This window comes from Miscanthus floridulus, chromosome 19, assembly GCF_019320115.1.
Source record: "Miscanthus floridulus cultivar M001 chromosome 19, ASM1932011v1, whole genome shotgun sequence".
NCBI lineage: Eukaryota > Viridiplantae > Streptophyta > Magnoliopsida > Poales > Poaceae > Miscanthus > Miscanthus floridulus.
This window is the reverse complement of record NC_089598.1, coordinates 102,434,962-102,455,342: the sequence shown is the minus strand read 5'-3', so window position 1 is coordinate 102,455,342 and position 20,381 is coordinate 102,434,962. Positions and strand designations below refer to the sequence as shown.

Sequence of the window (20,381 nt, the reverse complement as noted above, 5' to 3'; positions counted from 1 at the left end):
AAAAGGTTCGAACCGGAGTTCATTAGCTTCCCAGGGCTCAGGTTTTTAAGTTGATTCGGCTCAAATTCAACTTCCGAGTACTACTTCCGGTGATACAGTGTTCCGCGACGCTACAGTAATCGACACCCTCCAGGCTAGGCTAACGCCCGAGCTACAGCGTTGGTCATTCGGCCCAGCCCACTGGCCCAAGGCCCATTAGCGGGGTCTCACAGTTGGCCACTAGGCATGTATGACACGGAGGCGGAGGCAGCGAGAGCGCATGACCTGGCGTCCCTCAAGTACTTTGGCACGTCCACGAAAACAAATTTCCCGGCGATAAATTTAACACAAGGACAGTCTGAATGTACTAATTGATGTTCTTGTTGTTTCGTTCCAATGTTTGACGTGCGGGGATGCAGATGGAGAACTACAGGGAGCAGTTGGAAGAGGTGATGAACATGACCTGGCAGGACTACGTGGCTCAGCTTAGAAGGTCCGGATGCTTGCACTGCTTATGATGTTCATTTTGGTCGAACCGGTTGTGTTGTGACACAACGAATTAACGTGTTTATGACTTTGCATGCTCACATCCAGAATTAATGCGTTTATGGCTTTGCATGCTCACATCGATAAAAGTTTGTTTCAGGAAAGGCAAGTCAAACAAAACGCCGTAGAGAAATAATCACCCTGTTTGTTCGTTGGTTTCAGCCAGCCCAAACCAGCTAGCCAACAGTGTTTTTCTCTCACAATAAACCAGCACCAGCTAGCTCAGAAACCAACCAGCGAACAGGCCGAATGTGTCTGGCTTTACATGATGCTCCCGGCCCAGCAGGTCCGACGGAAGGACGGCGACGTCACGGTCTCAGAGAGACTGACACCATGAAGATTCAGGCGGTAGCAGCGGCGCTCCCAGCTGTGGTGTCGGCCAATGAGCGCGGTGGCCAGCAGCACTTGGGCCTGCTGTTGAGCGAGGCATTCTCACAGTTGCACCGCATCTCGTGTCTATGTATTGGACTGATTTAGTGTGAGAGAAAAATACTGTTCTGACCGGTAATTTACGATCATTTACGACCCAGCGAACAGGCTAATTCATATTGTTTAGTACCATCATTTGAAAGCATGGAGCAAACAACTAATACTCAGTACAAAAGTAAGTGTCATGTTTTCCGGTGCATAAGGGCCGAAATTCAGTTATGCACAATGCTAGTTACCCAAATTGAAAAAATGAAGTAACAAGCATCGTTAGTAAGGAACAATTTTGGATCGATGTAGATTTTTACCAAATGAAGATATTATATATATGATCGATTATGTACCAATATTCATTCTATTTGAAGAAAAATAACAAAGATAGTGATGGCAACCGTAAGAAAATCGATTTCTTATTAAATGAGAAGCCAGCACCAACTTATGTGAATGACATCTTTCTCCTCCCACGTTAAGAATGGCATCAAGATTATATAGGGTGCAACCTTCAACCTTGGATATATAGGGTGATCCAGAGCAATTCTTTAGACGAAGGCTCATGAAAATGTATCGTTTTTTTTCTTCTAATTGTCCACAATGTTCTCAAAAGGAGAATTCTTCAGCTTATTATTGTTATGTCCACATGTTGGGCCCGTCATTAATCATGCTGGAGCTCTGCCACCTCCTCGATCCTGGTGGCTCAGAATATCACAGTGTCATGCCCACAATCAGCCTGGAACTTATGCTTGACATTGGATACAATGGACTGTCAATATTTCGTAGTTCTCCTTGCAAAAAAAGAAAAAAAAAAGAAAAAAAAAGACATAACCAATCAATTCCAGTATTCTCACTTGCAACTGATCATAGCATAAGATCAAGAGTTAAACATGGCATAGTGGATTATATATTCTTCTCATGCAGCCAAAAGAAGACATGAATGCATTGCTCTCAACTTCTCATGTATATAAAATGTCAAGTATGGATGTACAAAATACTACCTTCATAACCAATGGAGGCAATAGAAAGACTAAAACAGCAGAGCACCTAAAACTATGATGTGCCTCAAATCTGAACCAAAACTAATACTAAACCTGAAAGGCCGGCAAGGTACAATGGCTATGACCAATTTTCGTAATACCTCAACTGAATCGATGTCATTTGGACCTCCTCGGCACTGTGCACCTCTTCTGTTCAAAATTTTGCAACTTCAGTAATTGCAGAAAGTTCTAAATAAAAAAATATCAACACATGGGAAGTAATAGTGAGTCATTAATTACAAATGTGTGGAACCTTTATTCATGCCAACCTATATGCTGACACACATTTTAGATTATAGACAGAGAAAAACATCTACAAAACAAGTTTGAAAATCATTATGCTACTGGTTAATGATACATTTGAAGTCCATTTGTAATCCATTTTTTTACAGTTGAAGTCCATTTTTTCACATCAATATATATATATATTTTTTAAAAAGTAGAGTTGATAAATCTATGCTACCACTTATGCCACTGCAAGCCCCTTTTCTAAAATTCTTTTACATAAATTAAGTTCTGAGAGTATAGAATGAGTGGTTACTGATACAGAATTAGAGGATGCGACTCTGGAGGACAGGAACATTAATTTTGAACTAAAGCCATAAACAGTGCATGATCAAATGAGAATGCCCGGGATGGTGAAAGTGGACTGTATGTAATGAGAAGATTAGCCTAGATATCAGAGACATCAAAATATACAGATTTCATTATCTAATTCCAAGGCAACAAGTAGCTGAACAATGTTGATCCATACCATATACCTTAATGCAATTTGCACTATTGAGAGGCTGCTCTATGGATGACGATGTCTCTACTCCCTCTACAACCGGCACAAGTTTCTTGCACACAACAGTAGCAGCAGCAAACAAAATAGGAATGAATTGAACGAACCAAGTTGGGTTTGCTTGGCCGCAATCATTCACAGCAAGACAAGGAAATCACACTCCAGTACTCCACATGAATTAGTACTAGAGAGGAAGTGCAGAGGCACACGCCCACTCAACAGGAGAGAAAGTTCAGTCAACAGGACCTGCGGCTTGCCATGGCACGACGTCGTGGTGCGTGCGGCCACCGGTGGTGGCGCTGGATCTGGCGGGCACCTCAAGCCGACGGCATCAAGCACAGGGCCGGGGAGGATGCAGTGGATTGGAGATGGCAGCGCCGATTCCGTCTCCGCTGGGGTAGGGAACCATGGGGGAGGATGAGCATCGAGTTGTCGTCTGCGAGAAGGATGGCGGCGGCTGTGTCGCGTCAATCCCGGTTGGATGGGCACCCGTCCGGTGACGAGGATCGCAGATGGCGAGCACCAGAGGCATGGCTCAGCTGGAGGACGGAGATGGGGCAATGGACGACGGATCCAGAATCTGCTCCAAAGGCGCATAATTGTTTGTCACGTGTACTCGGTCAAAACTGCCTGGACAAGGTTATAAAGGAGAAGGCCCGGTCCCATGCTCTAGGGCTCCATTTCGGTCGCCTGTCTCGAATAATGTACACATTTTGCAAATATTTTAGTTACTGGTACCACGTTTTTTTTTATCTTATATACTAACATAAATAAAAGCTCTGCTGTTTAGCCGTGCTCCACGTCATCCACAAAGCGATTCTCGACAGAGTATTTTGCTCCAAATATGCTCTGCTACCCCACCCACAGACCGCTGACCATTCGGGCATCAGTGTCGGCGAAAATATATTACTTCGATTTGGTTCTTTGCAGATCAAGATAGGCAGTCAGATAACGATAGCGACGTGGTCAGTCAAACTGACAGACAAATCGACAGGGGCCTTGATTAGATTGCAAATTTTTGCAATCTAGACACTGTAGCACGTTTCATTTGTATTTGACAAACTTTGTCCGATCATAGACTAACTAGACTCAAAAGATTCGTCTCGTAATTTACAACCAAACTATGCAATTAATTATTTTTTTTACCTACATTTAATGCTCCATGCATACGTCCAAAAATTGATGTGATGGAGAGTGAGTGAAAAAACTTAGAATTTGGAGGTGATCTAATCAAGGCCAGGAATAGAAATTAGCTGAAAGGATTTGCAAGGTCCTTGCCAGTTGTCATGGACCTCACCGGCAAGATCACTAAAACAATTGTAGTTCTAGCACGAAGGCAGCACGAAGCTCAATAATGTGGAGCGCGATGGAGAATGTACCAGACTCCAGACACGCGTTTCTGAGCGTACTAAGTTTAGAATAATAACACAGGTGGGTAGGGTCAAAAGGAAACGTCAAGAGGACGTACCTTCCCTGCTCATCTCAATTCTCAACACGTCTCCAAGCGATAGCATCTTAAACAAATTGAACAGCATCGCCGTGGATGATGGATCCAATCATCCGAATGGATGGCATGGGAGAAACCAGAGGCTACTGGTAGCAGTTTTCAGCGCTTCCACCACGGGAGCTCGTCAGAACAAGATAACCAGGCACCAGCACAAGCAATGAAGCACTGTATGTCTGTATATATGGGGCATGTAGCTTTCCAGGCAACTGTCTGACGGGGCCAGAGGGAAAGCTTCAACTCGTGACACAAAACTTACACATGATTAAGCTCAAGATGGTGTCTTATCCAGTGTCTTCTCAGGAAAACACATACCGCACCTGCAATGCCCGGCTCAGAAGCCCTTATCTGAAGCACTACCCAGAGGCAGAAGTTTCCAAACAAATCCTTTAGAGCTGACTGAAGCTTGTTTCAGGTTTTTATGTAAAAAAACTGCGCTACATCGAAGAAGCATTCCAAAAAGAACTGTCACCAACATCCTATATAGATGGGTGCTAAATATATACAAAATAAAAACTAGGATCATGAGGCCTGTTTCGAACGAACAGCAGGGTTCTGTTGCTACTTTTTATGCACAGATAAGTTTAAACTGTGGCAGCACCTACCAAGGACAGGTGGAAAAGAAATTCAGATGAACAGAGGTACAATGGTTATGATGATCGATACATTGCATAACAGCTATTCCTTTTTTTTTTACTGCAGATTCTATGCATCAACGTCCATATCTAGTATCCCTACATCCACAGAAGAATCATATGAAAGAGTCAGATTTGAAAATTGAATTAAATTTTACCAGAGTTCCATTAAAAGATGCAAATACTATCAACAGATAACGCTGATTCTATAGAACAGATCTAAATATTTCCTCAAGGGTGTAAACAAAATTCCAGCATTTTTGGGTGATGCATACCTAAACAACATACATTAAAATTCTACCCCACGAAAATGCGGCAGACAGAATAAATATTGTGATCCAGATGAAGCATTCATCATGCACATTATAACACCAGCAGGTGCGACAGGAAACATGCCAAAGAGTAAGATATGATTAAAAAATATAGAGTAAAGTACACCACCGGTCCCTAAACTTGTGCCGTTGTGTCATCCCGGTCCCTAAACTTACAAAACGGTCATCTAGGTACCTAAACAATGTTTGGGTCTCATTTTAGTCATGCCGGTTCTCCATCCAGTCCTCAAACTTGTCTACCTATCTTATTTTGGTCCGGAACTATCAAAACACTTCTACTCTCTCTCCGGTGACCTGAGGCCGGCACGAAGCTGCTGCCACAGCCCGTTGCCGCTGAGCTCCCTCCCTCTCTACTCTCCCGAGCCAACGACTCAACCCGTCCTCATGGGCTCATGGCGAACCCATCGTCATTGTTGTTGAGTACGAAACCAACGCATCCATCGTCGGCAGCATCATCGCGTCGGCTCTGCCTCCAGCAGCGCTCCAACTTTGCTGCTCCTCGCCTCCGCCTTGCACTCGGGCCACCATCCCTGTACACACTCAAACAAGTTCCTCAGCATCTTGTCCATACGCAACAGCAACACAGAGTCACAGACACAGTCACTGTCACACCCTCGCTGACCCCGACGTGGACAAGGTGGTGTGTCAGCTCGTGCGCGTCCGCATCATGGCGAGGCGCGTCAGCACCTCGGCGGTTCGGCGCCGAGACGCCGCAGGCCACCAATCAACTACAGCGAGCGTTGCAAGGCCTTTAATTTGTGCACACAGGGGCCACGAACGTGACGACAGAGAAATCGATGATCTTGTCAAGCAGGATGTGGGCAGTGCGTCGGGTCACGTCGTCGCGGCGGGGTGACGAATCAACCGAGTACCTGCTGCTGCAGACCTCGATCTCATCGTTGTCCGACGACTCGTCGTCCATGTCGGATCCCGAGGCAGCGCTGCCGTCGTCACTGCGCAGCGAGGAGCGTGACAGCGGCACCGTCGCGCCGCGTGGCATATGGCCGCTCTGAAACTTCTCCGGCGTCGGCGTGCCAGGCCCACCGCGGCCAGCCACACCGCGCACGGCACGGAGCGCGTCCATCCGGTCGTGGCTATGCAGCGCTGTTGCTCTCTGCCCTGCAGATGCATTCCACCAACAAACAAAGCTAGGAACAGAAAACACGCATCAGGGGAATGGTAGCCGAATCGTGTAGGGGAAGCAAGGAGAGGAGGACGACGATGACGGTGGTGGCGCATGTCGCGCGAGGGCTGCGGCAACTTGTGGCACACATGCACAGCTCGTGAGGGTTGCAGCCGTGGCGGTGTGCCTCCCCTAGCCGCGCCATCAGAGGGAGAGAGGAGCTTGAGAGAGTAGAGAGATGGAGGTCACGGGATAGAGAAGGGCGAGGAGGGAGACGAAGCTGATTCGTGGCTCCCACATGTCAGGCATATGGGTAACGGATTTAAACCCGTTTGGACTGAATCTGAGACCCGAACAAGGTTTAGGTACCTAGACGACCGTTTTATAAGTTTAGGGACCGGGATGACACAGCAACACAAGTTTAGGGACCGGTAATGGACTTTACTCAAAAATATATATAGCTGAACAGCTCACCAGCTCAAGTTGGCACCATAAATGTGAGACAAGAACAAAAGGTACAACATGCTTATGTTTGTCTTTCATGTTTTGTATTGTAGATCATCTATGTTAATGATTTTATTTAGTTTATTTGGAATAGCAAGAGCCCGTTGTGCAACTGTGTATGTTTTTTTCTTTTTGAAGGACCTGTGGTTCTTAGTACTACACATTTGCAGATTGCAACAGGATATAAAAGATTACTTATGCATACCTGTAATGGAAACTAGCCATTCTTCCCGGTGCTGCGATACTAGGAATGGCCCCTGTGACTATGTATTCATCATCAATTTCATCAAATCTAATTTCCCTTAATTCAACAGATTGTGTTGGAACCTCAAGATTAAAATTTTCCAGATTAGCCTGGTTCCCATTCCTCCTTCCACTGCCTCTTCTTTCCCTTGCTCTTGCTCTTCTACGACTTCTTGAAGATCTTGAAAACGCCTTGCAGAATATACATGACCACCAGTTAGTCCTGACACTGCGGAAAACTTCATAGTCCTCACCAGTGTCATCATCCCCATACTCAATCACATAGTCTCCCAGAACAATCCCATTAGGAACTTGTGCATGTATTGTGCTCAAGACATCTACAATATCAGAAGACTGCTGGAAATTTTCCCAATCAACTTGCCTAGCAGGATCAATCTCTGAAGGGCGTGAATCAGGATGCTTTTGTTGCGTGTGCTTCTGAAGCTCATTGAAGTTACCAACAAATGAGCAGCAATCCTCTTCACAGCACCTTTTCTTCTGATTAAGATGCAGCCGAGCCTCACCAATAACAATCCACCCAATAACATCACCTCTACACAAGGGGCAGCTGGGACGGTTGTTTGCATTAGACGGCACGATATGAATAATGCTATCAAGAGGAGGCACAGCTAAGGATGAAACTTTCGCATTGGAAGGAAGTTCATATGCAAACTTAAATCTCTCGAGACAGTTTGAGCGGGTCTGGTCTGTATCACAAACAAACGGCCTGCAGCCTTTCTCATAAGACGCGCATCTCAGTAGCACTGCATTGTGAGGGTAATCAAGGCAGATCGGGCAGGTAACGTCCTCCATCCAACTCTTATCGAGCTGTATGTCCAGATCAAAGGAGCTGTGCTTTACCACCTTCTTGACAATCAAGTTGCCTGAACCCATCGCGGAGTCGCAGACTTGCAACGAAAACTCTTGGTTCTAGCAGGCCCAGCTTTTCATTACAACCTACAAGACACCAATAGGGCAACCAGATCAATTCCAGCTTGCTCCTTCAAAAATGTAGTGCGCAAATTCTGTGTGTGATAGTGAATAGACTAAGCATTTCCATCAAAAGACAATATGATAAATGATGGTGTATGGCAGGGAACAAACACCCTAATGCCACAATCAGTCCATGTAATGAATTCCCTATAACCCCACATGACTACTAATGATTTGCCACAACCACAACTTCCAATTCTGGTAAAACTCAAACGAATCCTAGAAAATTTCCTTCATCCCCAGAAGAGATCAATAACTACACCTGTGCCAGTTCTGGTAAAACTCAAACGAATCCCAGAAAAATTCCTTACCCCCAGAAGAGATCAATAACTACACATGTGCCAGAATCTGATTTCGACCCCCAAAATACCGCGTGGCCCAGGGAACACGGGGTTCAGTTGAACTCTCCCTCCCCCCACCCCCAAAAAAATCGGAAAATAAACCACACGGCGCGAACGCCTTAATCGGGCACTAACAACTAACTAGTAACTTCTACGGCGCGGCGCCAACTGAGATGGGCGGATTTTGCGAGCTGATAAACCACGGGAGGGACACGGTGGACTGAACCGATGAAGGGAATCGACTGCAAACGAAACCAACGGAAAGGGAAATCAAATCTATCTATCCAGGCAAACGAGGCAGCTGGAGGTCACTCACCAACAACAGACGACGAGACCGACCGACCGACGGCCGGATGGATGGATCTCCGCTCCGCTCGACCCGTCGAGGGGCGGCTGGTGGCGGGAGGATCCGGCGGGCGCAGGGTGGGAGAGGCCGGCGCGGCGCGGGACGGGACGGGGCGGCGTCGTCGCGCTGGGCTGCGTGCGTCGTCGCCTCGGTGAAGAGGAGTCTAGTCTAGGTTTGGAGTCGGACTTTTTAGAGCCATTTGCGCTTGCGTGGTTGCGTGCGACGAGTGGAGAGAGAGAGAGAGAGAGTGGGGATGGCCTCCGATGGGAGAGGAGGGCCCTCGGGCCGGCGATTGCAGCCACTCTCCTTTGACATTTTCCGCTGCTTGCCTTCCGTAGCTTTTCTTTTCCTTTTCCTTTTCTATTCTTTTTCTTCCAGATGTTTGGTCGAACACTGTATTTAAATTACGTAATAGTGGTCCGATACCCATTTTAAGTTGCTAAAATCGTTTTCATGAATTTCTCAAAAACAATGATTATATTCATATAAAATTCATGTGTTCATTCATCGTTCTCAGTATGGCCATATACTTTATTGGTGTCCTCGCTCCTCTGTTTCAAATTATAGCATTATAGTGTACTTTAGTTTTACTCGAAGTGGAATGTTCGATCATTTTATTAGAAGACATTATTAGCGTCTACAGTCAAAAAATATGCTATCAAGATATATTTTAATAAAATTAATTTATTGTTTTTTAGATGTAGCGTATTTTTTATAATAAACTTTAAAAAATGAAAGACCTTTGACTTAAAATGTCCTACGCTAAAGTGAATAATAATATGGAACGACTTAAGTACAAACTAATTGGAAGAGTGTATGCAAGTGCTAATAACCCGTTACGGATTTGAATTTAGTGCGTTGCAGCGTTAAAGTGTCAAAAGCGATTATTCTTTTTCTTTTTCTTTTTCTTTTTCACACACGTCAAAACGTGAGAAACATCGTCATGAGAAAAAAAAACGTCATGTTGTAAACGGCAGAGTCAGAAGGACGTTTCTCCTTGACAGCGATGACGCGCCAAAGGAGTAGGTCGGTGTGAGTGACGCGTGCAGAGACGAAGAGAATATGTGGATGCTGAAAAAATTTCAACCCGATAAATAGTACCACTTTCGTCTTATTTGACAAATATTGTCCAATCGTGGACCAACTAGGCTCAAAAGATTCATCTCGTGATTTCCAACTAAACTGTGTAATTAGTTATTTTTTTTTACCTATATTTAATACTCCATGCAAGCAGCTAAAAATTGATGTGATGGAGAGAGAGTGAAAAAACTTGGAATTTTGGTGGCATCTAAACAAGGCCCAAATGGGAACTCCCTGCACCTCCCATCTACAGACTACACGTCACATCATCTGCTGTTTTGGTTTGTTTTTTTTCCCAATCCAATCCAAAGGGAAACGACAACTTCGCCTACTCCTGAGGAGTACGTCCGATAAAGGGAACGAGGCGCTGTTCGCTTGTAGTTATGGGTTTCAGTAAAATAATATTGTTTTTTTTTATAATAAATCAGCATTGACATAGTCGTTTTTTTAGCCAGTCGAACAAGATCCAGAGTGTGTAAATTACTCCAGCGAGCAGTTGGGGGAGAGCAGTTGGGGGAGAGTTTAGTTAATCTCTAGGATTAGCACAAGGCACACAGCAAAGAACAAAGAAAAAAAACGCACACATATACCGTAGATGTCCGCCGCAGGTCCTGAACAAGTTGCAAAACTAATAAAAAGATCAAGATTACATACAAAATATCTGCTTTCGCGACTTAGAAGATCCAACCAAAAAAGATACATGGAAGCTATATTCAAAATGGACATATCTTAAGCTCAATGATGATCAGTAATGGAGAAAAGGAAAAAAAAATAGACACCATGATTCCATGAACATCAAAAGGAATCTCCCAACACACCAATATACAGGTGTTTCTTCTGAAGGTCTCTGACAACATTGCCCTTCATTCCAGTTCTACTCCTATATACTCACCTAGATTGCAATTGCATCATCCCAATTCGCAATACATTCTTGATTATTGATCCGTAACTCACATATTGATCCTTTTTTGCTGGCCTTTACATACCAACTCTACTCCTAGTACCACGCGAGGACCATAAGATCAGCCTGCTTCTTCATCCTCACAGTTTGCAGCTCAGACTAAACTGTCACCAAACCCACGCTCTTGTATCTGAAGGGGGAAACACAAATGCTGCACTTTATTAGTAAGGAGAAGCTCTACTTTTTTGAACGAAAAGCCTTAAGATGTCATAGATTAGCCCGTGTTAATTAACATACCTGGACAGCATGGGGAGCGCAAGACCACGACCTGTCGTAGAAGAGAAGGCCGCGGTTTCTGACGGTAATAGCGGATGAATTCGCGAGAACCGAGTGATCGGACACGGGTTCCTTTTCCACTCTTGTTTGTGATTACTAGCTCTGACCCGCCAATTCCAAGCTCAATGCCACAGTTACCATCAGCAGCAGCAACCAACTGCTTGCCATCCACATCAGCATAACTGCAGTCAGAGCAGCATGGTTAGATTAGATGCGTGCAAATTCAGGTGTAAGCAGCTCATCGATCCAGTGTCTTTAAATCTACCTGATTCGAAAATTACAGTACTAGTAGTGTTTTCCTATAATAAATCACTGAAGTTTGGGGGCAGATATGCTCTTTTTTAATGTAAAGATAGATCATGCTTCTTGTGCATATGAACCATGCAGTCCAAATTTAGGCTTTTTACTACTTGCACAAATCAGATTTCCACCATGTTCAGAAGACCATTGACCTCTTGTTACTTGTAAGTAAGATCATAAAGTTAAGTTGCACAAAAATTATACTACCTGCTACTGTAATCGTAGAAATCCTCGAGATCCGCGTCCTCGTCATCTCCGCCGTCACCAAACCGCACTTTGCAGTGCCCCTTTGCATGCATGTGTTTCCTGACGGCCTCCAGGCTCTGAAAGGCCCGGCGTCTGTCGTCGCAGTAGAGGCAGATAAAATCCCGCTTCACCTGCACGCAAGAATAACCCAATATATACAGCAGGATTGCACGATCGAAAGTTCTTAAACCAAACAATAAACTAAACATCAGATGCTGTGACACAAAAGAAAAGATATGTCAGGCTAGCTACCTTCAGTCCAACGTAAGTAAGAAAACCACAGGAATCCTTCAAGTATTCCCTGTCAGGTACGAAGAACCCGTGCTTCCTGTGCAGATGGACCATGCAGTCGTCCACGGTGCCGTGCTTGAGGTCACACATGAAACAGCACGATGGGTCCAGGTCCACCTCTTCCATCTCTTCGTCGCGTCTAGAGGAATCCGCTTGCATGCTGTTCGAAGTGGATTCGTTAGGGCGTGTTTGGTTGCCCGCATAAGGGCAAACCAGCATCTCCGGATGCAGCCTCCTTATGTTTGGTTTCCTGGCCACCGTCCCGAGCCAGGCTCCGCTCGTGCAAAAGCCGTCTCCTGGCCTGGCTCGCGAGGAACGCCTAAGGGGCTGTTTGGTTGCCTGGTTCCCAGCCGGCCAGGCTTTCGGCGTGCGACGTCTGCGTGTTTGCTTGCCTGCTCCAGCGGCCGAGCCAGGCTCCAGCGGTGCAAGATGCGCCTCCCAGCCAGGCCCGCGGGAAACGTAGGAATCGAGCGTTTCCGTCGGGCCAGGCCGGCGTGATGCAGGCTGTGGCGTGGTGGCTGCATGAGATGAGAGAGCAGCGGTGCAAGGCCAGCTCATGCGCCCAGGCAACCAATCAATTTCTCTGCTCGGCCATGCCGTATGCGTCCAGGTAACCAAACGGTGAGCAATTGCATGACAGCAGCCTGGCCAAGGGGAGCCTGGCTCGGCCGATGCGATGCAGGCTGAGGCGTGCGGGTACCAAACACGCCCTAAATCGTCCGTTTTTCTTCAGCCTGGCTCGCTCCGTGCTCCCGCGAGCTCGCGCGCCTGGCGATTCCGTGCCCGGGGAGATGGCGCGAAGATCCTAGGGTTACCTCCCCCGTTCCCGCCATTCACCGCCTATATATCTTCCCTCCCGCCGCCTCCCTCTCTTCTTCTTCTTGTCGCTCCCCGTCTGCGCCGCCGGTAAGCTCCACCTCCTCTTCCTCCTCCCCCCGGTGTTCTTGATGGATTCGTGGCCTCCTAATGCCTACCCTCTATCTCGATTTGTTGCAGGTGCCGTGGATTTGCATCCTCTCGAAGCAAGTGAGTTTTTCCCCTTCTCTTTCTCCATTTTTCTTTGCGATTTGAAACCCTAGGTCACCAGTGTTTGTTGATCTCGCTGCAGGCACACCAGATCTGATTTCTTGGCTGTTATTGCGGTATGGATCCTTGTTCTTAGGTCTCATATTGTTTTCTTGTTTTTTTCAAGTAAAAATCCTATTTTGTGTATGCTAATCCTCTTTTCTTTGCTTGTGTGCTTGCAGATCTGAGCTCCCTCACCTGCTGGGTTGGGCTTTAGCTGGTGCTGCTGCTTGTTGACGTGGGTATTTTGTATATCTACTCCCCCTCTCGCCTCCCCCCTAATCTGTACCGTGCGATAGTGAGTCCTGCGTTCTTGGATTCGGATGCATGTCCTACTTTGTGAGATTATGAGCAAGTATATGAAGTTGCCATTTTGTCTGAGCTATTGTCCAAATCTGTGATGATTCCTTTTGTCCTGAGCTATTGCCTTAGTCTATGATGATGCCTTTTTTTCTGAGCTATTGCCCTAGTCTGTGATGATGAAAGTCTTATTTTTAGCATGTTCTAGTATATGATGAATCCTTTTTCTAAGCTTTTGTCCAAGTCCATGATGATGACATTGTCATTCTGAGCATTTGTCCTTAAATTCCATTCATTTTTTCTAGATGGACTTGGAAGAGAAGAGACGCATTCTTTTTGCTCGTGCTGCTGCTCTTATCACTGCTATGTATGCCCTGCTGTTTGCTAGACTTAGAATGCTTCAGAGTCAGCGGCCTCAGATCAATTATGGTCCAATGAGCATTAGGGATGAGGAGCGCCAAAGGAACTTGAACTTAATTTACAACTACAATGATATAGAGTGTGTGAACATGCTTAGAATGAGAAGGGCACCCTTTTTTAGTTTGTGCAACTTGCTTAGGGAGAAGAAGCTACTTGCTGACAACATAAATTCTTGTGTTGAAGAGCAAGTTGCAATGTTTCTCCATATTGTTGGTCATAACCAACGATTTAGAGTTGTAAAGCAAAATTGGAGAAGGTCTATAGAGACAGTCCACCGCCATTTTAAAGACGTGTTGTATGCTATTGGTGAGCTTAGACAAGAGATGATTAGACCTCCAAGCAATGAGACACCAGTAAAGATTAGCAACAGCCATAGATGGTATCCTTACTTTAAGGTAAAAAAAACCTGTCATATAGCTGCTAGGATATTGTTGCATTAGCTCATGTCAATTTACTATGCAATTTTGGATGCCATGTAGGACTGCATTGGGGCCATTGATGGGACTCATGTATTTGCCAAAGTTCCAGCCAAGATGCAAGCTGCATTTAGGGGTAGAAAGAATGCCCCCACACAAAATGTGCTAGCAGCAGTTAGCTTTGACTTGAAATTTACCTATGTGCTGGCTGGTTGGGAGGGATCAGCTCATGATGCCACAATTCTTGCTGATGCATTACAGAGAGAGGATGGGTTGAGGGTTCCACCAGGTAATTAAATCAACTGTGATAATAAGAAGCAAATGTAACTGCAAAATGATGAATCTAATTGAACTCCACATTTGTTTTAGGCAAATTCTTCTTAGTAGATGCTGGATATGCTTGTCGGCCTGGATTTCTTCCTCCTTATCGAGGTTGTAGGTACCATCTTAAAGAATATGGGAATAGGAACTACCCAACCAACCCAAAAGAGTTGTATAATTTGAGGCACTCTAGTTTGAGAGTAACTGTAGAAAGGGCATTTGGGGCTCTGAAGAACCGTTTTCGCATCATTGACACCAACAAACCATTCCATCGCTTGAGGACACAAATCAAGCTTGTGCTTGCATGTTGTATAATGCATAACTGGATCCTTAGTTTTGGGGTTGATGAGGTTATTCCAGAAGAGTTCTCTTGGGTACCAAATGACACAAACAGTCAGCCCCATCCTGCTCATATGGATGACAATGCTGCCTGGGCACTTCAGAGGGATGAATGGGCTAATCACATGTGGGCTAATAGGGGTCTTTCTAGAATCTAGAGTTCTATTATGTATCATTAAGTTGCCTGTAATTCATTTTATTCATGGACAAATGCTGTTTTTTTCCTGTGATTCTGCACTTGATCTGAGACTTTGGGCAATAGCAATGATGTTTTTTTTTCTGTGATACTACACTTGATCTGAGACTTCGGACAATAGCAATGATATTTTTTTTCTGTGATACTACACTTGATCTGAGACTTTGGGCAATAGCAATGATGTTTTTTTTCTGTGATACTACACTTGATCTGAGACTTTGGGCAATAGCAATGATGTTTTTTTTCTGTGATACTACACTTGATCTGAGACCTTGGGCAATAGCAATGATGTTTTTTTTCTGTGATACTACACTTGATCTGAGACTTTGGGCAATAGCAATGATGTTTTTTTTTCTGTGATACTACACTTGATCTGAGACTTCGGACAATAGCAATGATATTTTTTTTCTGTGATACTACACTTGATCTGAGACTTTGGGCAATAGCAATGATGTTTTTTTTCTGTGATACTACACTTGATCTGAGACCTTGGGCATGTGCAATGATGTTTTTTTATGTGATACTACACTTGATCTGAGGCTTTGGGCATGTGCAATGATGTGTTTTTTTTATGTGATACTACACTTGATCTGAGGCTTTGGGCATGTGCAATGATGTTTTTTTTTCTATGATACTACACTTGATCTGAGGCTTTGGGCATGTGCAATGATGTTTTTTTTCTGTGATACTACACTTGATCTGAGACCTTGGGCATGTGCAATGATGTTTTTTTATGTGATACTACACTTGATCTGAGGCTTTGGGCATGTGCAATGATGTGTTTTTTTTATGTGATACTACACTTGATCTGAGGCTTTGGGCATGTGCAATGATGTTTTTTTTTCTATGATACTACACTTGATCTGAGGCTCTGGGCATGTGCAATGATGTTTTTTTCTGTGATACAAAACACCTGTGCTGAGGCTCTGGGCATGTGCAATGATGAATTAGGCTATGGCTGAGGAGATGATGCCTGCTGATGACCTTGTGTTCCCTGGACTGGATGGTGGTCTTTTGGCTGGTGACAATGTGGTTGCTGGGGATGATGTGACTGGTTTCATACCAGCATCACAGGAACCTGCTCAGCAGAGGACCTCTCTGAGGTGGACTGAGCCCATGTCTGCCTTTGTGCTGAAGCAGATGTGCCAGCTCATTACCACTGGAGTGAGGACTGATAAGGGCTTCAAAGAAGTGCACCTGAACAAGGTGGCAAAGGCCCTGCAAGAGTTCTGTGGTCATGAAGTTAGTGGTACCCAGGTGTACAACCACCTGAGGAAGTGGAGGCAGAGGTGGGTGAAACTGTCCAAGCTGAGGGACCTTAGTGGAGCTCAGTGGGATGAGGACAACTGCATGATTGTTCTTGAGGAGGAACACTACAATGGTCATACCAAGGTGAGCAAGAACCTGTGATACTACAACTTAATTTGTTAGATGTCTCTTTGAAACATTTTGTCATTATGGCTAACAAGGGACAGTTCATTTTGCAGGACCACCCCAATGATGCTCCACTGCTCAACAAGCCCATACAACACTACAAGCAGATGATGGTCATCTTTGCCAATGGTCAGGCAACAGGCAAGTGGGCTATGGGCTCCAATGAGCCACTTGGCACACCATCTGACTGTGCTGAGAGCTCACTGAAGACTGAGATCCTGAACAGTGGCAAGACTGTGACTCCTGAGGATACCAAGAGTGAGGGAGGAGTTGGTAACAAGAGGAAGAGATCCATGCTGGCAGAAGAGGATGTTGTTCTGTTCACTGGCATGGCAGAGGCAGTGAAGGATGTTGCTGATGCTATTAGGTCGACCAAGGTTGAGGATTCCCACCCTGAGCTGTATGGTGCTGTTATGTTTGTGCCAGGCTTCACTGAAGAAGCACTGATGTGTGCTTATGGCCATCTGCTGGATAACAAGGCCTTGGGTTCAGCTTTTGTCAAGATGTCTGACTCCCACCGTGAGCTGTGGCTAAGGACCTACTTGGCCAAGCACTACTACATGTGAAGGCTTCACAGCTTGGGGTTGATCCTTTTGTGCAGTGCCTCTTTTGTGCATACCTAACTACAGCTGGTGGATGTGTAGTGGGTTGACCTTCTCTTTTGTGCAGTTGATCTGATCCTGCATAGCTTACTTACTAACACTAACATATAGTTAGTGTCTTAGATAACCCTGCACCTACAACCTAGATCAACCTAGTGGTGGCAATCTGACCATGAGTCCATTGCTAATGGTGTGAACCTTGTGGTTCTGAACTTGATATGGGCACCAGCCTGTGCCTGTGATTTGCACAATTTCATTCTGAGCACTTGCCTTATTGCCTGTGATTTTTGTTTTCTTATATCTGAGCACATGTCCATTGCCTGTGATGCTTGTTTTCTTATATCTAAGCACATGTCCATTGCCTGTGATGTTTGTTTTCTTATATCTAAGCACATGTCCATTGCCTGTGATGCTTGTTTTCTTATACCTGAGTCTGCATTCTTTACCTAGCTGGTGCATCTCTTTTTGCCTGTGTTGACATTGATGTGAACTTGATGATCTGAGAACTAATCTGATCTTGTTTGCCAATGATGTGACCATTTCAATATGAGCTTTTGTCTAATGCCAATGATGACGTTTTTTAAAACTAAGCACATGCCTTGTGCCAATGATGAGGTTTTTTTATATATACTGAGCACATGCCTTATGCCAATGATGCTTTGGTTTATTATACTGAGCACATGCCTTATGTCATTGATGAACTTTAATTTTTTGTTTGTCATTCCATGGTCTAAAAGCTGAAGAAAAAATGAAGCCGATGGCGTGTTCGTAGTGGAGCATGCGGTATGCATTGCAAAGAAGGATGTAATATTCATTGCAAACAAAGTGTTGTAGCAAAATGATGTAATTTTTAGTGGAGGGTGTAATAATATTAGTCCGGGCTTTAGTAATTTTAATTTAGCTTTCCAAAATGATGTAATGTTCATTGCAAACAAAGTGTTGTAGCAAACTTTGGACTTGCTAGTGGTAATCTTACCACTAAATCAAAGTGGTAACTCCACCGGCTTCTATGCGGGCAACCAAACATGGTTCCTGCATCCTCTTGATTTGAATCCGATACAGGTTCAGGAAACCAAACACCGGCTGCATGGGACCAGGCTGCTGGGAGCCAGCCAACCAAACAACCACCCCTTGCATGCGCTCAACCTGGCCAAAGGGGGCCTGGCTGGCTGATGCGAGCTAGGCTGGGCTGGGAAATGAACCAAACACGCCCTTAGCCAACTCGTCGTCTCCGTCCTCTTCTACCGTGGTGGTGGCGCGCACCGGAAGTGGCGTGATTCCTCCGGCAGTGGAGGAACGACTGGGCTCCTGAGAGGCGGCTCTCATGAGATGTGATCGCGAGCTGAGGTGCTGCTCGTGAGCTCGAGAGCTCGTGTACTACTCCTCGCACAGAGGACAGGTGTATAGCGTCGGAGTGGTTCCAATCGATAGAGCGGCTTCCCATGCCAGAAACAGAGCCTCCGTCACGCCTGGAACTCCAGCCACCTGCAAACGGTAAACAGTCAGTCCAAATCCACCGGCATGACGGTGAGTTCAAAAACAAAGGGCAGTGAGATGAAAAATGTGCTATGAATATTGGATTACTGGCTTGGAGGACCATCATCAGGTGAATAATGTGCTACGGAGATAAACAGAGCAATTCTAAAGATAGAGATTGAAACCAATTGTATCGTAGCAATAGCAGATTAGCAGCCGCATCATTGCCATATACTCCAACAAGCAACGAAATAAAAATTTCCCTAAAAAAAAGGGCAACAAAATCAAAGCTACGAATAAACCATTGTCAGGAGTTTTTTTTTTAGCAAATCATTGTTAGAGTTGGTCCGTAGGTAGTAGGTACGGTGATGCAGTGATGGCCATGGCGGAGGGGGCGATCGATATTCGATACCTTGCGCTTGAGATTGTAGCGGTGCCATTCGGAGCGGTAGTGGATCCGCTTCCGCTCGTCGTCGACGAACACCACGTTGCACGCGTTGCAGGTGGTCGTCGGCATCCTCTCCTCTCCCTCCCTCTCTTTTCTCTCCTGCTCGCGTCGACTGCTTCGGCGGGCACCGGGCAGGGGCGAGCAAAGCAACGCAGCAAGGAGCCCAATGGCAACTGGCAAGTTATAGGCTCGTAGGAGTCCTGAGCTCCTAGCCCCTTACGGTCCCGTCAACTATCCTTGGCTCCCAAGGAATCCAAGTGGCCCTTGTCGAGAAAAAAACACAAGTGGCGCACGTGATATTTGTGGCTTTAACTGGCTTGCTAGCGCCTGCACTGTTTCGCGCTTCCACATGGGTCCACACCGCCCAAACATCGCTAGCATCTAGAAGAGGGGGAGGGACCAGCAGATGCACGGCCGGCGTCGGGAGGAGGAGACATTGAGACAAGACAACGGAAAGCGAGGAGGAAGATGCAACACCTGATCTACTTTTGAAACATTTAGATACAACACTTGTAACATACATCTGAAGATAGATGAAACACTTGAAATATGCATATGAAAACACTAGCAAAAACACATGAAAAACACTTGAAAAGCATACGCAACATCCAGATAAAACACTTTGCAACATATGTGTGAAACTTATGCAACATTCAAATAAACACACTAGCAACATATGTCTGGAAATAACAGTTGAAACATTGAGAATAGAAGTTTACAACATACGTGTACAACCATTACGATATATGCAACATCTCGATCTACTTTTGCAACATCTGTATAAACACGCTTGCAACACACCTTTAAAACATCTAAAACACTTGCAACATACGCTTTCAGCACAATATCACCTTGCTGTTTGATAAATAAACATGCTTCGCAAACAACCTGCTTCGCAAAATTAGCATCCCAAACGTTGCTTTCGTAAAAATAGCAGCCAGTACAATTATACAAACCGTCTGAAATGTCAAAAATTGACCATTTTGTCAGCTATAGCCTATAAGTAAGCACAGGGTCACTCATGGCCTCATTTGAAAAGCTTACTGCAAGTTTGCAACCACATTGAACGATCTATAATCGAAGCGAAGAGCCGAAGACCATGACCATGTATGCGTAGACTAAAAAAACAAGGCAATTTTTCTATGGGACATCGCGAAAACAACAAATTGACTGCAACACACCGCCAACACTTGCTTTTGCTAAGTACCATTATGAAATCGCGAATGTTTGCCAGTGGACACCGCCTCCATTAAAATAAGAAAAACAGCAATCGGAAGAGAGAAACATTCGAAAATGACCAGTGTTGCCCCTTGGTCGAACCAGACCCTGTTGGTCGAGACGGACCACTACTTGGTTGAACCAGACCCTGTGCTCTATCCAACCCTAGCCGGCGGCGTCTCCAGTCTCCCGCAGCGCCGCCGTC

General features: G+C 45.2%; 2 protein-coding genes and 1 pseudogene across 11 annotated transcripts; 1 reads left to right on the top strand and 2 right to left on the bottom strand.

Annotated features, from left to right (window-relative positions):
* Positions 1 to 1,252: 1,252 nt before the first annotated feature.
* On the bottom strand, positions 1,253 to 9,080 carry LOC136527749 (uncharacterized). 5 transcript variants are annotated; one of them, XM_066520579.1, is made up of 6 exons: positions 8,758 to 9,071; positions 7,070 to 8,064; positions 4,235 to 5,004; positions 3,013 to 3,346; positions 2,084 to 2,132; positions 1,253 to 1,733 (listed from the first exon to the last, which is right to left on the bottom strand). In XM_066520579.1, exons 2-3 carry the CDS (start codon positions 7,999 to 8,001, stop codon positions 4,983 to 4,985), a joined length of 954 nt encoding a protein of 317 aa, XP_066376676.1. In that variant the 5' UTR covers positions 8,002 to 8,064; positions 8,758 to 9,071; the 3' UTR covers positions 1,253 to 1,733; positions 2,084 to 2,132; positions 3,013 to 3,346; positions 4,235 to 4,982. The 5 variants fall into 5 exon arrangements, with proteins under 5 accessions (XP_066376676.1, XP_066376674.1, XP_066376677.1 ...); XM_066520577.1 differs by having other exon boundaries at positions 3,013 to 5,004; XM_066520580.1 differs by having other exon boundaries at positions 1,253 to 1,730; positions 3,013 to 5,004.
* A 1,453-nt stretch (positions 9,081 to 10,533) lies between these two features.
* On the bottom strand, positions 10,534 to 19,027 carry LOC136526509 (cytoplasmic 60S subunit biogenesis factor REI1 homolog 1-like; annotated as a pseudogene).
* Positions 12,737 to 17,637, top strand: LOC136528688 (protein ALP1-like). Of its 6 annotated transcripts, none has more exons than XM_066521661.1 (6): positions 12,761 to 12,847; positions 12,938 to 12,967; positions 13,050 to 13,083; positions 13,189 to 13,244; positions 15,950 to 16,390; positions 16,486 to 17,637. In XM_066521661.1, the coding sequence occupies exons 5-6, from the start codon at positions 15,953 to 15,955 to the stop codon at positions 16,996 to 16,998; spliced, it is 951 nt and encodes a 316-aa protein (XP_066377758.1). In that variant the 5' UTR covers positions 12,761 to 12,847; positions 12,938 to 12,967; positions 13,050 to 13,083; positions 13,189 to 13,244; positions 15,950 to 15,952; the 3' UTR covers positions 16,999 to 17,637. The 6 variants fall into 6 exon arrangements, with proteins under 6 accessions (XP_066377759.1, XP_066377758.1, XP_066377754.1 ...); XM_066521657.1 differs by having other exon boundaries at positions 13,189 to 14,121; XM_066521660.1 differs by lacking the exons at positions 15,950 to 16,390; positions 16,486 to 17,637 and adding exons at positions 14,206 to 14,431; positions 14,512 to 14,980 and having other exon boundaries at positions 13,189 to 14,121.
* Positions 19,028 to 20,381: the final 1,354 nt, after the last annotated feature.